At 38.5% G+C, this 14,881-nt stretch overlaps 1 protein-coding gene across 1 annotated transcript in view; it reads left to right on the top strand.

The window, feature by feature from the left end:
* GABRA1 (gamma-aminobutyric acid type A receptor subunit alpha1) overlaps positions 1-4,312 on the top strand; it is a 372,903-nt gene extending 368,591 nt beyond the window's left edge. Inside the window, exon 10 of the mRNA XM_073581008.1 lies at positions 3,001-4,312. Within this exon, the coding sequence (XP_073437109.1) occupies positions 3,001-3,306 (306 nt within the window). The 3' untranslated portion in view covers positions 3,307-4,312. The remainder of the gene's footprint in view (positions 1-3,000) is intronic.
* Positions 4,313-14,881: the final 10,569 nt, after the last annotated feature.

Below are 14,881 nucleotides of genomic sequence, written 5' to 3'. Positions count from 1 at the left end.
TCACCCCCTTAGTTAGGGAAAAATAATAAAATAAAAAATGTATTTATTTCCATTTTCCCACTAGGGTGAGGGTTAGGGCTAGGGTTAGAGCTAGGGCTGAGAGTAGGGTTAGGGGTGTTTCAGGGTTAGGGTTGGAGTTAGAACTGGGGGTTTCCACTGTTTGGGCACATCAGGTGCCCTCCAAATGCAACATGGCGTCTGATCTCAATTCCAGCCAATTCTGCGTTGAAAAAGTCAAATGGTGCTCCTTCCCTTCCAGGCTCTGCCATGTGCCCAAACAGTGTTTTACCCCCACATATAGGGTATCAGCGTACTCAGGACAAATTGCAAAACAACTTTTGGGGTGCAATTTCTTCTGTTACCCTTAGGAAAATAAAAAATTGGGGGCAAAAACATAATTTTTGTGGAAAAAAATGTTTTTTTATTTTCACGCCTGGGCATTATAAACTTCTGTGAAGCACTTGGGGGTTCAAAGTACTCACCACACATGTAGATAAGTTCCTTAGAGGGTCTAGTTTCCAAAGTGGTGGCACTTATGGGGGGTTTCCACTGTTTAGGTACATTCAGGGCTCTCCAAAGGCAACATGACAACCGCAGAGCATTCCATCAAAGTCTGCATTCCAAAACGTCACTACTTCCCTTCCAAGCCCTGATGTGTGCCCATAGAGTAGTTTTCTCCCACATTTGGGGTATCAGCGTACTCAGGACAAATTGGAAAACAACTTTTGGGGTCCAATTTCTCCTGGTACTCTTGGGAAAATAAAAAAAATGGGGACTAAAAGATCATGTTTGTTGAAAAAATACAATTTTTTTTATTTTCACGCCCGGTCGTTATAAACTTCTGTGAAGCACTGGGGGGTTCAAAGTGCTCACCACACATCTAGATAAGTTCCGTAGGGCGTCTAGTTTCCAAAATGGTGTCATTTGTGGGGGGTTTCCACTGTTTAGGTACATCAGGGGCTCTCCAAAAGCAACATGACACCCGCAGACCATTCCATCAAAGTCTGCATTCCAAAACGTCAATACTTCCCTTCCGAGCCCCGACGTGTGCCCATACAGTAGTTTTCTCCCATATATGGGGTATCAGCGTACTCAGGACAAATTGGACAACAACTTTTGGGTCCAATTTCTCCTGGTACCCTTGGGAAAATAAAAAAATTGTTGACTAAAAGATCATGTTTGTGGAAAAAATACGATTTTTTTATTTTCACGCCCGGGCGTTATAAACTTCTGTGAAGCACTGGGAGGTTCAAAGTGCTCACCACACATCTAGATAAATTCCTTGAGGGGTCTAGTTTCCAAAATGGTGTAATTTGTGGGGGGTTTTCACTGTTTTGGTACATCAGGGGCTTTCCAAATGCGACATGGTGTCCGATCTCAATTCCAGCCAAAAACGTCAAATGGCGCTGCTTCCCTTCCGAGCTCTGCCATGCGCCCAAATAGTGGTTTACCCCCACATGTGGGGTATCAGCGTACTCAGGACAAATTGCACAATAACTTTTATGGTCCTGTTATCCTTGGGAAAATAAAAATTGGGGTGAAAAAATCATTTTTGTGGAAAAAATATGATTTTTTATTTGTACCGCTGTACGTTATAGACTTCTGTGAAGCCCTTGTTGGTTCAAAGTTCTCACCACATATCTACATAAGTTCCTTGGGGGTCTAGTTTCCAAAATGGGGTCACTTGGGGTGATTTCCACTGTTTAGGTACATCAGGGGCTCTCCAAACGTGACATGGCATCCGATCTGAATTCTAGCCAATTTTGCATTGAAAAAGTCAAACGGTGCTCCTTCCCTTCTGAGCTCTGCCATGTGCCGAAACAGTGGTTCCTCCCCACATATCAGGTATCAGCGTACTCAGGACCAACTGCACAATAACGTTTGAAGTCAAACTTCTCCTGTTTCCCTTGGTAAAATAAAAAAAATTGAACCTGAAGTATTTTTTTTGTGAAAAAAAGTTAAATGTTCATTTTTTTTTAAATATTCAAAAAATTCCTGTGAAGCACCTGAAGGGTTAATAAACTTCTTGAATGTGGTTTTGAGCACCTTAAGGGGTGCAGTTTTTAGAATGGTGTCACTTTTGGGTATTTTCTATCATATAGAACCCTCAAACTGGCTCCAAATGTGATGTGGTCCGTAAAAATAAAATGGTGTTGCAAAAATGAGAAATCGCTGGTCAGCTTTTAACCCTTATAACTTCCTAAGAAAAAAAAAATTAGGTTCCAAAATTGTGCTGATGTAAAGTAAACATGTGGTAAATGTTACTTATCAAGTTTTTTGTGTGCCGTATCTCTGTGATTTAAGGGCATAAAAATTCAAAGTTGGAAAATTGCAAAATTTTCAAAATTTTCGCCAAATTTCCATTTTTTTCACAAATAAACACAAGTTATATGAATTAAATTTTACCACTAGCATGAAGTACAATATGTCACGAGAAAACAATTTCAGAATCACCAGGATCCACTGAAGCGTTCCAAAGTTATTACCTCATAAAGGGACAGTGGTCAGAATTGTAAAAATTGGCCTGGTCATGAACGTGCAAACCACCCTTGGGGGTTAAGGGGTTAAAGCCATCAATATTTTACCCTATTCTGGCCCGGCATTTGTACAGCATCTGCGTTGGCAGATGGTATCCACAAATTATTTCAGCCTTTGATACTACGGTGGGTCGCTAGATTTGACCAGTGGATCTGTGGCATATGTCATTATTGACAAATCTATATGTCTCTTCTCAAGTCACATCAGGTGAGTTTAATCTGATCGTTTTTTTGACATATCACCCACATAAGACCCTATTGCGTTTCTTTTTCCTACAGTGTATTTGTAGGATTTTTACAGGATATAGATGAAGTAATGATTAATTAGTAGGGAACATGGTTGTGCATAAAGACAGTAAGATTGAAAGAAAAGCTTTTGATTTTTACCACATATTGTTCTGTCGAGATATACTGTAATGATATAAATCTAAGTGATATACTAATGCATTTTGTATTTTTCTAGCCTAAAAAAGTGAAGGATCCACTTATAAAGAAGAACAACACATATGCATCAGCAACAGCAAACTACCCACCGATTGCTCGAGACCCTGGTCTGGCAACCATTGCTAAAAGTGCCACCATAGAACCAAAAGATATTGAACCAAAGCCAAAGCCTGCAGAACCCAAGAAAACATTCAACAGTGTGAGCAAAATTGACCGACTATCAAGAATAGCATTTCCTCTACTTTTTGGGACCTTTAACTTGGTCTACTGGGCAACGTATCTCAATCGGGATAATGCTGTCAAAGCATCAGCACCACCTCAATAACCAATCAACTCATATGTCCAAGTTCTGTCTTTTGCATTGGGAATTGCTTCCGGTCTCTAAGTCGGAATAATTCCTATTTGCCATATTGCCTCTGTCTTAAAGAAATTGAAGGTTTGCTTATGAAACAAAGTCAAAATACAAAAATTGGGAGGAGGCCTCCGCTTGATGCCACGGTAACAATGTGTTTGGTGTAAAGTGCAAGAGGTATCTGCTAAACTTGTTTCTAACACTAAAAATATGAAACTAGACCTCATGTTTGTCAGATAGTGTGGTGGTAAAATACATAGCAGTCACAAATATGTCCGGTTCAACATATCTACCATTAATAGTTTGCAGGGATATATAATAAATAGCTGATAATACTGTAAATAATGGTACTTCATGTGATGACCATTACTGTACTGTATGACCACAAATAGAACTTAGGTGCAAAGCAAATTTTCTATCTAGAATAGTTGAGGGTTTCAGAAGGATTCTGAATGGTATTCTGCTACAACCTATAGACTGTGGATTTTGCAATACAGACATGTTGAACTTACTTAACCCTCGCTATAGATATTTGGCAACGTGTCATGCTTTGAAATGCTTCTCAGATCATATCCATTAAGCTTTGCATACTAAAGACTAAGGTATAAAAAATATTAAAAATGCCTAAATATAAAAAATGATAATAAAAAACAGAAGCATCCCCTTTGCAAAACAAAGCTCCCAATCTCTATCTACCTTATAACTGCTAATATGAAGATTTTGCTATACTAGATTGTTCGCTATGACTAGGAACTGTAATCTTATACATTAGGCTGTATGTGAGTAGTATATACAATAGAGAACTATTTCACTTTCAATGATTCATTATTGTGGAGTATTGCCACTGAAGAGTTCTTCTGAGGTTTCTCTTTTACATTTTTATTTTTTAATCTTCATGAACTTTAAGTACAAACCTCAAAAAGTATGAGTGAACACTAGTGATGAGCGAGTATACTCGTTGCTCTGGTGATATTCGAGTATTTTGGCGTGCTCAAAGATTTAGCGTTTATCGACACAGCTGCGTGATTTGCGGCTGCTAGACATCCAGAATACATGTGTGGAATTCCTAACAAACAAGCATTCCACACATGTATTCAGGCTGTCTAGCAGACACAAATCATGCAGCTGTGTCGACAAACACTAAATCTCCGAGCACGCCAAAATACTCGATCACCCTCGGAAAAACCCAAGCAACGAGTATACTCGCTCATCACTAGTGATCACATCTATTACAGTGGTTTCTTTTAGAAAACATGTGACCAAACCCCCAGGAAAAAAACACTATTTGATGTAACATTTTATATTAATTACATTAGAAAAATTCCACCAGTCTGTAGCCACAAGGAGAAGGAGCTGACGGCATGTGCTGGAGTTACTACTGACAGTAGCTGTAGGCGAGGGCAAGTCAACTGCTGGGCCTCCAATTATAGATAATCTATCGCTAGGCTTTCACCACCTAGAAAATGAAGGGATTCCAGCTTCTTTTTCCATAAAGATAATCCAAATTTATTCAAGCAATTAAAATAACCATGCAGATACAAACAGGGACAGAAAAATCACATGCCATGTTTTTACTTTTATGGAAAACGAAGCTGGAATCCCTTCGCTTTCTACACAATTCATCAAGCCTGTCCCAGCTATATCCCTGCTTCTTGGGCATACCTATGCAGTGAACTGGCTTTTCCTTTTTATACATTTTCACCAACTAATCTGATTGCATCATAACATAGAGAAAGAGACCTTGATTCCAGCGTTGTGTCACTTACTGGCATACTTAGTTTCGATAAATCACAGTTTTATCAGCAGGAGGGTATCACTAGATGTCTAGTAAACCTGCTGCCAGTTAGTCCTCCATATTCATGAGCTCTGTATAACTCTACACCCTTCAACCTATTGGCAGCATTCTATGTTCACTGTACGTGGGCAGAAAGCTGCCAATCGGGTGATGTGGGCGGAGTTATACAGAGCTCAGCATTCCGAGAACTGCAAATATGCATCAAATTAAAATGACAGAAAGCAGCTAAGTAAGTGGTACATTATTGGATTTAGGGTCTCTTTTACTACTTTGTGCTGCTCTAGGATGGAGTAACAAAAATCTGGTGACAGATTAACATGCACCCCATAGGAGTTACATAGTCCGCCTCTATGATGGTAGTTGTATTGTTCATCAACATTAATATTTTAACTCTGTGTATATAATAGAAACTGATGGTTAATGCATTTTACATAAGTTTACCATGATCAGAAAGCACTTATATGGCAGTTTGTGGGTGTTTGGGTTAACCTTGCTTTACAGATACATGTGTGTGTATATATATATATATATTATATACACGTGTGTGTAAAGCATGAGCATGAATCCCATAATGCAGTGCGCAAAGGCTGTGCTGTTTCTTAGTATGGAATATCTGTCGAATGTCTTAATTAAGGAGATTATTTCCATACATACAAAGCTTGATAAAGCGTTCCATGTTTTAGGTTTTTCTTTTCTGTTTTGTTCATACATAATTTGCAAAAAAAAAGATCTGCATGCTTTTGTATGAAATTAGAGGCACACAGTAGAGAACTCAATTCTTTCCTAATATGGGCCCATACAGCCATCCATACAGACATTATAGGCATATGCATTAGCCTTGGTGGTATTTCTGCCTTGAAGGGGTTTTCCAGCTCTTATTACTTGCACATCAGCAGGTACAAGAAATATTACTGACGTATGCTTACAATGGATTCAAAGATGCGAGAATAAATAGGTTCACAGGCAATGGCTGAGTAATACACAGTTTACTTAAATGACAAAAGACAAAAACATACAAAACACAGAAAAAAGATCAAAAAGAAAAAAGAAACGCACAATATCTAAAGATATCTAAAGAGACCATCAATAATTTATTCAGTGCAAAATCAACCTAACATATGTAGAAGAATATTGCAAACAGTATCAAGACCAAGACAATTTGAACAAATTGATGAGATATACTAATCTCTATTGTTTCTCCATACACTCCGATATTGAGATTAGATAACCTAAATCCACTGTAGATGTCCTAGGCAAGGTCAACACCTCTATGTATACACAATGGATAGCTGTCGGATTAATGTTGGTTTTGCCAATCAATCAGCTTATAGTTTTCTCTCCTGACTCCTCTACGTACATAAGCTCTTTGTCTGCCTGTGTTCCCTATGAAAGTGTGGCTACCAGTCTCCTCTGATGGGGACTTATCTCACCTAGAACAAAAGGATTCGTTTTCAAAAATAAGACATGTCCAATCCTCATCTCCCCTCAAAACATCCGTCAGGAGAAAGTTGGGGTGCCCCCATTCACATGTAACTGTTGGTCAAGCCATTCCAACATCCCCTGGTTTGGCCAGTGGTGTTCTAATGTATGTGGAACCCTTAGGGCCCCTCACACATAGCGACTCACCAGCCATCCCAACAACGATATGAACTTGTCAGGATTGCTGGTGTGTCACTACATGATCGCTGGTGAGCTGCCAAACAAGCAGCTTCACCAGCGATTAGCACCAGCAACGACGAGCGCACGTCGCTGTGTACCTTAGATACCAGCGAGCTGGTGCAGGGAGCTGGTAACCAAGGTAAACAGCGGGCTTCTAAGCACCGCACAGCGCTTAGAAACCCGCTGTTGAGCTTGGTAACAAGCTCCCTGCATCAGCGCGCTGGTAACTAAGGTACACAGAGGGTTTCTAAGCACCACGCAGCGCTTAGAAACCCACTGTTTACCTTGGTTACCAGCTCCAGCTCGCTGATCGCTGGTCTCCCGCCTGCCACACACTGCGATGCGTGCTGGCCAGCGGGAGACCAATGATCAAAAAAATGTCCAGGGCTTTCCACAACGATCAGCGATACCCAGCAGGGGGCCGGTCGCTGATAGGTGTCACACACAGCAATATAGCTGGTGAGATCACTGTTGCATCACAAAACTTGTGACTCAGCAGCGATCTTGCTAGCGAGATCGCTGTGTGACGGGGGCTTTAAGGGCAAGTGGATAAACCAAGTTTAATGAACATAATCTAATTTATATAACTTTATAGGCAAACATTTATTCTCTTACTGTATTTCCATTACTAATATTAATGTACATAATAAAAAAGAGAGCCCCATATGAAATGTTAAAATTTGCTTCCTATTAAATGCCTAACACTATTGCACCCCTATCAACCATAAACAGATTTATGGATTTATTTGCAACCATCACTTTGTTTTTCCATTGTCTTTGTATTTCTTCCCCACATCTCTGCTTGCTTATATTATAAGGTCTGTGCAGAGGGAATCCCTGCATGAGCTCTTTTTTTTAATCTTTTTTAAATCTTTTTTTTCTTTCTTTAAATAATGAGTGCAGCCAACCTTTGGCTCCAATATTTGGTGCATGGGCTGCTTGCGTAGAGCATGAATGACTTAATTGTAATATAATTTTCATGAACTATTTATCAATTATCTAATATTGAAATTTGTTATATTTATTGGACTAAGCTACCTAAAATTTTTGGCAATAAACATACACTTTTTAAGGTTTATGAGAATTTGAGTTAGCAACTACCCTATTTTTCGGACTATAAGATGCACCCCAAATTTTCAGAAGGAAAATGAGGAAAAAAAATTAATGCGTCAAATGGGGGTCCGTCTTACAGTCCTGAATTAATCTTTCCTGGGGGGATCGGCAGCGCTGGTGACAGCAGGAATCGGGCAATTTTTCTGGTGGTCCGAAGCTGCCGGGCACTAATCTCCCATCCCAACCTGGTGCCGCTGGTGCAGCAGTTTTGGCGGTGCTCAGTGCTGTGGGGGGCTCCGGCGACATTATATGAAAGCCCAAAGCCCCCTTAGTTCTATTGCCTTGATGCTGTGGCCTCCGGGAAATTGGCCGCCGGAGGCAGCGCATGCGCAGATTGAGATCTCGTCCTGAGATCTCGGAGCCGAGACCTCAATCTGCGCATGCACCACCTCCGGAGGCCAGATTGATTCCTTGGCAATGAGATCTCTTGGCAATGAGATCTCAATCTGCACATGTCCCGTCTCCTGTGGCCATAGAATCCGCATCCCCCACAGCATCGAGGCAATAAAACTGTGGGTGATGTGTCTTATACTCCGAAAAATACGGTAAACTTCAAATATCCTTTTCAGTAATTATTCTACCATATTTATTCTTAGAAACCTTAAGTATAATTAAACACTATTTGTATACCAGTGATATACTGTATATATTTATTACCTATTTAGGGTAAACATTATTCATGAGTTACTATGTAGATTATTTCAATTAAATGCAATCTAGTTTTTCAAATAAAGCAAAATATTGCACGGAATTTAGTATTTTAAGGTGAGCTTTCATGTATGTGTATAAATACTTAAGCAATTTTAATGTAAAGTAATGCCTACTGAATAGAGATGAATGAACCTGAACTGTAAAGTTCGGGGTTCATGACAGACACCTGTAACAGAGACAGAAAGATCATTTTACAGCACCAAAGTTCTGGTATCAATTTACTTTTATGGGGTTCGGTTTTGGTTAAAGTTTGGGCACAGTTCTGCTATCGACCGAACTTGATGAGCCCGACCTTCCGCGGGTCCACTCATCCATACTACTGAAGCTTATAGTACTGACCAAGAAATGATCATATATATTTATATTATATTCTCATGAACATACATATTAGATACATTAGCCTAAAGGCATGGTGCACTTTTACAAGCCACTTTTTATTGTTCGAATACAACTTAATGAAACTGAAGTTTTTTTTGTATACATCTCAAATGAAGACCTTAGTGTCTCTATGGTTACAGACTACATACAAACCTCATGTGTAGTCTGATCCTGTATTCATGTGTTAAGCTCAATTCACATCATATGTGCGCATCCTGTTGGGATGTCCTCCTTATTTTTTAATACTTTTCAAAAGAGGACTTCTAACCTGTGGCATCTCATAGATTTTGACGTCTCTTAAGGCTTCATTCAGACATCCATGTTTATTCACACACACATAAAAATGGTATGAATATCATCAGTATTTTGGATCCAATTTTCACGAGTTTTTGGTCAATGTATCAGTTTTTCAAATCAGGGATTTTCACATATGAATAAATAAATAACAAAGTGTCTCTTATCCTTTGCAATATTATTTATGGATGGCACACTGTCAGTGCCCCCTGAGGAAGAAGCGTTTGCGCTCTGAAACGCGCGTTGGGGCGGGCCCACCTCACCATACCTCTGCTGCATAATAGGTAATATTACCATCACCATATACTGTTATTTACAGTCATATGTAAAAGTTTGGGCACCCCTATTAATGTTAACCTTTTTTCTTTATAACAATTTTGGTTTTTGGAACAGCTATTTCAGTTTCATATATCTAATAACTGATGGACTCAGTTATATTTCTGGATTCAAATGAGGTTTATTGTACTAACAGAAAATGTGCAATCTGCATTAAAACAAAATTTGACCGGTGCAAAAGTATGGGCACCCTTATCATTTTCTTGATTTGAACACTCTTAACTATTTTTTACTGACTTTCTGAAGCACTAAATTGGTTTTGTAACCTCATTGAGCTTTGAACTTCATAGCCAAGTGTATCAAATCATGAGAAAAGGTATTTAAGGTGGCCACTTGCAAGTAGTTCTCCTATTTGATTCTCCTATGAAGAGTGGCATCATGGGCTCCTCGAAACAACTCTCAAATGATCTGAAAACAAAGATTATTCAACATAGCTTTACAGGGGAAGGATACAAAAAGTTGTCTCAGAGATTTAACCTGTCAGTTTCCACTGTGAGGAACATAGTAAGGAAATGGAAGAAAACAGGTACAGTTCTTGTTAAGCCCAGAAGTGGCAGGCCAAGAAAAATATCAGAAAGGCAGAGAAGAAGAATGGTGAGAACAGTCAAGGACAATCCACAGACCACCTCCAAAGACCTGCAGCATCATCTTGCTGCAGATGGGTCACTGTGCATCGGTCAACAATACAGCGCACTTTGCACAAGGAGAAGCTGTATGGGAGAGTGATGCGAAAGAAGCCGTTTCTGCAAGCACGCCACAAACCGAGTCGCCTGAGGTATGCAAAAGCACATTTGGACAAGCCAGTTACATTTTGGAAGAAGGTCCTGTCGACTGATGAAACAAAGATTGAGTTGTTTGGTCATACAAAAAGGCGCTATGCATGGAGGCTAAAAAACACAGCATTCCAAGAAAAACACTTGCTACCCACAGTAAAATTTGGTGGAGGTTCCATCATGCTTTGGGGCTGTATGGCCAATGCCGGCACCGGGAATCTTGCTAAAGTTGAGGGTTGCATGGATTCAACTCAGTATCAGCAGATTCTTGACAATAATGTGCAAGAATCAGTGACGAAGTTGAAGTTACGCAGGGGATGGATATTTCAGCAAGACAATGATCCAAAACGCCGCTCTAAATCTTCTCAGGCATTCATGCAGAGGAACAATTACAATGTTCTGGAATGGCCATCCCAGTCCCCAGACCTGAATATCATTGAACATCTGTGGGATGATTTGAAGCGGGCTGTCCATGCTCAGCGACCATCAAACTTAACTGAACAGGAACTGTTTTGTAAACAGGAATGGTCACAAATACCTTCATCCAGGATCAAGGAACTCATTAATAGCTACAGGAAGCGACTAGAGGCTGTTATTTTTGCAAAAGGAGGATCTACGAAATATTAATGTCACTTTTATGTTTAGGTGCCCATACTTTTGCACCGGTCAAATTTTGTTTAAATGCAGATTGCACCTTTTCTGTTAGTACAATAAACCTCATTTGAATCCAGAAATATAACTGAGTCCATCAGTTATTAGATATATGAAACTGAAATAGCTGTTGCAAAAAACAAAATTGTTATAAAGAAAAAAGGTTAACATTAATAGGGGTGCCCAAACTTTAACATATGACTGTATATGGCACACTATGAAGCCATTTACTCATGTGAGCACTTGCTCCTTTATGGTGTGTTGATTTTAGCCTAAAATGCATACACAATACTGGCTATTTATTGCTGTAGTGTGGATGGGTGGAGAGTGAGCCCAGTTTGATGTGTAACCATTGGGTGGTTGCATTCTTCCCCCCTCTTTTCCAATATTCCTGGTTGTTCGCTTTTATATTCATAAATTTAATAAAGTTTATATTTTATGGGACGTTTTGACTGCGCTTTTTGCTTGGTGTTTATCTGCTTACGGCAGTTTGTCCTAATAAGTCCTAAACTACATGGATATACATGTGTGGAGTAACTGATCATTTCTTTTTCACTTTGATCCATATGGCCTCTCTTTCACATGTATAATGTGTGCCGCACTTTTGTTATGTTGATCTTTAAAAAGCAAGATACAAAAGGATGGATAAATGTGATGTGCACTGAGCCTAACACCACTTTATTGAATAAAACAAAGGATTACATGCTATTTCAGTAATACAATAATGAAGCATCTTTCTACTAGACATCTAACAATCATGACTGAATTTAGTAGTAAAAGAGCACCTGGTAAAATCTGATAATATACCATCATAGACACCCAAAGGATTCTATTAAAATAAATTTTGCAATCAGACATCTCAGATTTATCCATAATTTGACAAATCCAGCATTGCCATTAATTCTTTGGTTCTATGGTATGGCAGAAAATGAACAATTAAATTAATTAACACAAATTTTACCATAAATTCTAAAGTTGCTGTCTTTAAGCACAGAAATGTAGAAATGACTAAAGTTGAACCAAATTTGTAGTAAAATCTAAAAGAAATATATATATATTTTTTATAGCAGATAATATTAATGTATATATAGATGGTTTCTCACAGGGTTTGACCTCTGTGACATCTGCAATCAGTAGAATGAAGCATTATACCTCTTTATCTTCTGTCATGCAGTCTGGCTTTTGACATAATGGCAGCCTATGGTCAATTGTTAATCATTAGACTCTGAGAAAAGTCAAGTTAAACCAACATGAAATGAAGTAGCATGCTGTATTCTGATGTTTGGAGAGGGTCATAATGGTTAGAGATGAGCAAGTATATTCAAGTGGATTTGAATTCGACTCGAATGTTAGAACAATCACAATCTGCAGTTGCCAAAATATGAATCTATTGTGTTTTACTTCCACGTGGATTCAGGATAATAGCTGATAGCCACCATTTTTCTGAACTGCAAAGGGCTATCGAAAGGTTTAAAAATAATTAATAATTTACAATACTTACTTTACCATTCCCTTCTCCAACCCCTTTGCTCCTTACCATCACCATCCGGTCCTCGTCGCACCATCGGTACTATGCAAGCAGGAATAAAGTCACAACATCATGGCATCACAACAGGCGCCATGATGTAGCCCATATACTGTATGCACAGAACCATCCAATGCATTATCAGAACCAATAGTCTTGGCCTGGGGATTCAGTGCTCATGGCGGTCGGTGGTGATGAGAAGATGAGACAATAGCCACATGAGTGACGGTGAGTAGAAAAGGGTCAAGAGAAGTCTAAGGTTTTTTTTTATATGTTATAGTAATTCTGCTTTGGGGTCTAGGGATATGCCAAACCATAGTAAGGATGGGAATCAAAAATTACACAGGCTGATGAGCTGTCACCCCTTGGAGACAAGGATCCAAGGGGTGAGTGTAATGGCTTATTTAAAACTCTGTTCATTTCAGATCTGATCAGGCTCCTTCACCAGGTGTATAGTTTAACAAGATATTGCTATTGACCTTTATAGGACTGATGACATATAAACGAATTGTACAAAAATGATCTTAAAAACACACAAACATAATGCAGATATTATCATTCCCTAAATATGAACTGATATATAAATATCTGGGGGTGGGATAGTGCATATTACATAATAATGAATGAGCAGAGATTTTATTTTACACTGAGAAGATAATCCCCAAGGAGGAGTCCTATTATTAACTCTTCTCTATGCATTAATTCAAGCCACCAGGCATTAAAGTTGATAATTGAAAAATCCAATAGGATTTTCTATTGATGAGTCTCTGATTGCAGTTAGGGATATTATCTGGTATCTGTTCTATTATTGTTAATTTTAAACTACTTTGATCTTCCATTAAATAATGTCTTGATAAATTGTGGTTGTATCTCCATTATGAATATTACATCGATGCTTGGTCATCCTGTTGTGTATTAATTGCATGGTCCCTCCCACATAGTGGAGATCACAACTACACTGGAAAAATACATAGATCACATAACTGGAATTGCAGTTTATCTGGAAAATTATGCCTGTGATATGGGACCCAACCTTTCTGCACTTTGTGTGATAATATGCCACAAACATATTTAGCTCCATCACAATGATTAGATTAGAGATGAGCGAATTTGTTCGGATTCGGTTCCAGTTACAATTGGATTCAAATATTGTTTTTGCAACATATTCGTCGAACGCAGCCGAACTTCATTAGAGTCAATGGGAGTAGAAATTACCGAATATGTTAGGAACCAATCATAAGACAAACTTTCGGCACAAATATTGTTCTAATATGGCTCGAATATGTCAAAATCAGATTCAGGGCCAAAATACGAACAAATTCGCTCATCTCTAGATAAGATCCCATAGATGTAGCTGACAAAGGTTTTCCAGTTGATATTAAATTGGAATATTGGATTGCTCTAAACCTACTTGGCACAATGTTATTTTTCAGATTCATGCTTTTAATGACCTTTAATCAATCCCATGAATATGGGTATTTTAGCAAAATACCTTTCAATATAAAAAAAGTGATCCAATTCTATAGGAGTCGCTACCCAAAAGACCTAATATCATTTTTAATAAAAGCATGAATCTGAAAAAAACCATTGTCAGCTACATCTATGGAATCTTATCTAAAGATGAGCGAATTTGTTCTAATTTTTTCCCATATTTGATTTTGACATATTCGAGCCATATTCAAACAATATTCGTGCCGAATGTTTGTCTTAAGATCGGTTCCGAACATATTCGGTAATTTCTACTCCCATTGACCCTAATGAAGTTCGGCTGTGTTCGACGAATATTGCTAAAACAATATATGAGTACGATCATATTCGGAACCGAATCCGAACAAATTCGCTCATGTCTAATCTAATCATTTTGGTGAAGCTAAATGTCTTTGTGGCATATTATCACACAAAGTGCAGAAAATTTGGGTCCCATATCACAGGCAAAATATTCCAGATAAACTGCAATTCCAGTTATGTGATCTATATATTTTTCCAGTGTAGCTGTGATCTCCAATATATGGGTGGGACCATGCAATTAATACACAACAGAATGACCAAGCATCAATCTAATATTCGTAATGGAGTTACCAACCACAATTTATCAAGACATTACTTAATGGAAGATCAAAGTATTAACAATAATAGAACAGATACCAGATAATATCCCTAACCGCAATCAGAGACTCATCAATAGGAAATCCTATTGGATTTTTAAATTATCAACATTAATGCCTAATGGCTTGAATTAAAGCACAGAAAATATGAACTAAGGAAATGTCAACAATAGGACTTCTCCTAGGGGGTTATCTTCTCAGTAGAGAA

This window comes from Dendrobates tinctorius, unplaced genomic scaffold (assembly GCF_039654945.1).
Source record: "Dendrobates tinctorius isolate UK_male_01 unplaced genomic scaffold, ASM3965494v1 ptg000067l, whole genome shotgun sequence".
Classification (NCBI taxonomy): Eukaryota; Metazoa; Chordata; class Amphibia; order Anura; family Dendrobatidae; genus Dendrobates; species Dendrobates tinctorius.
Note: the sequence above shows the minus strand (reverse complement) of the source record. Positions and strands in the feature narration are given on the sequence as shown.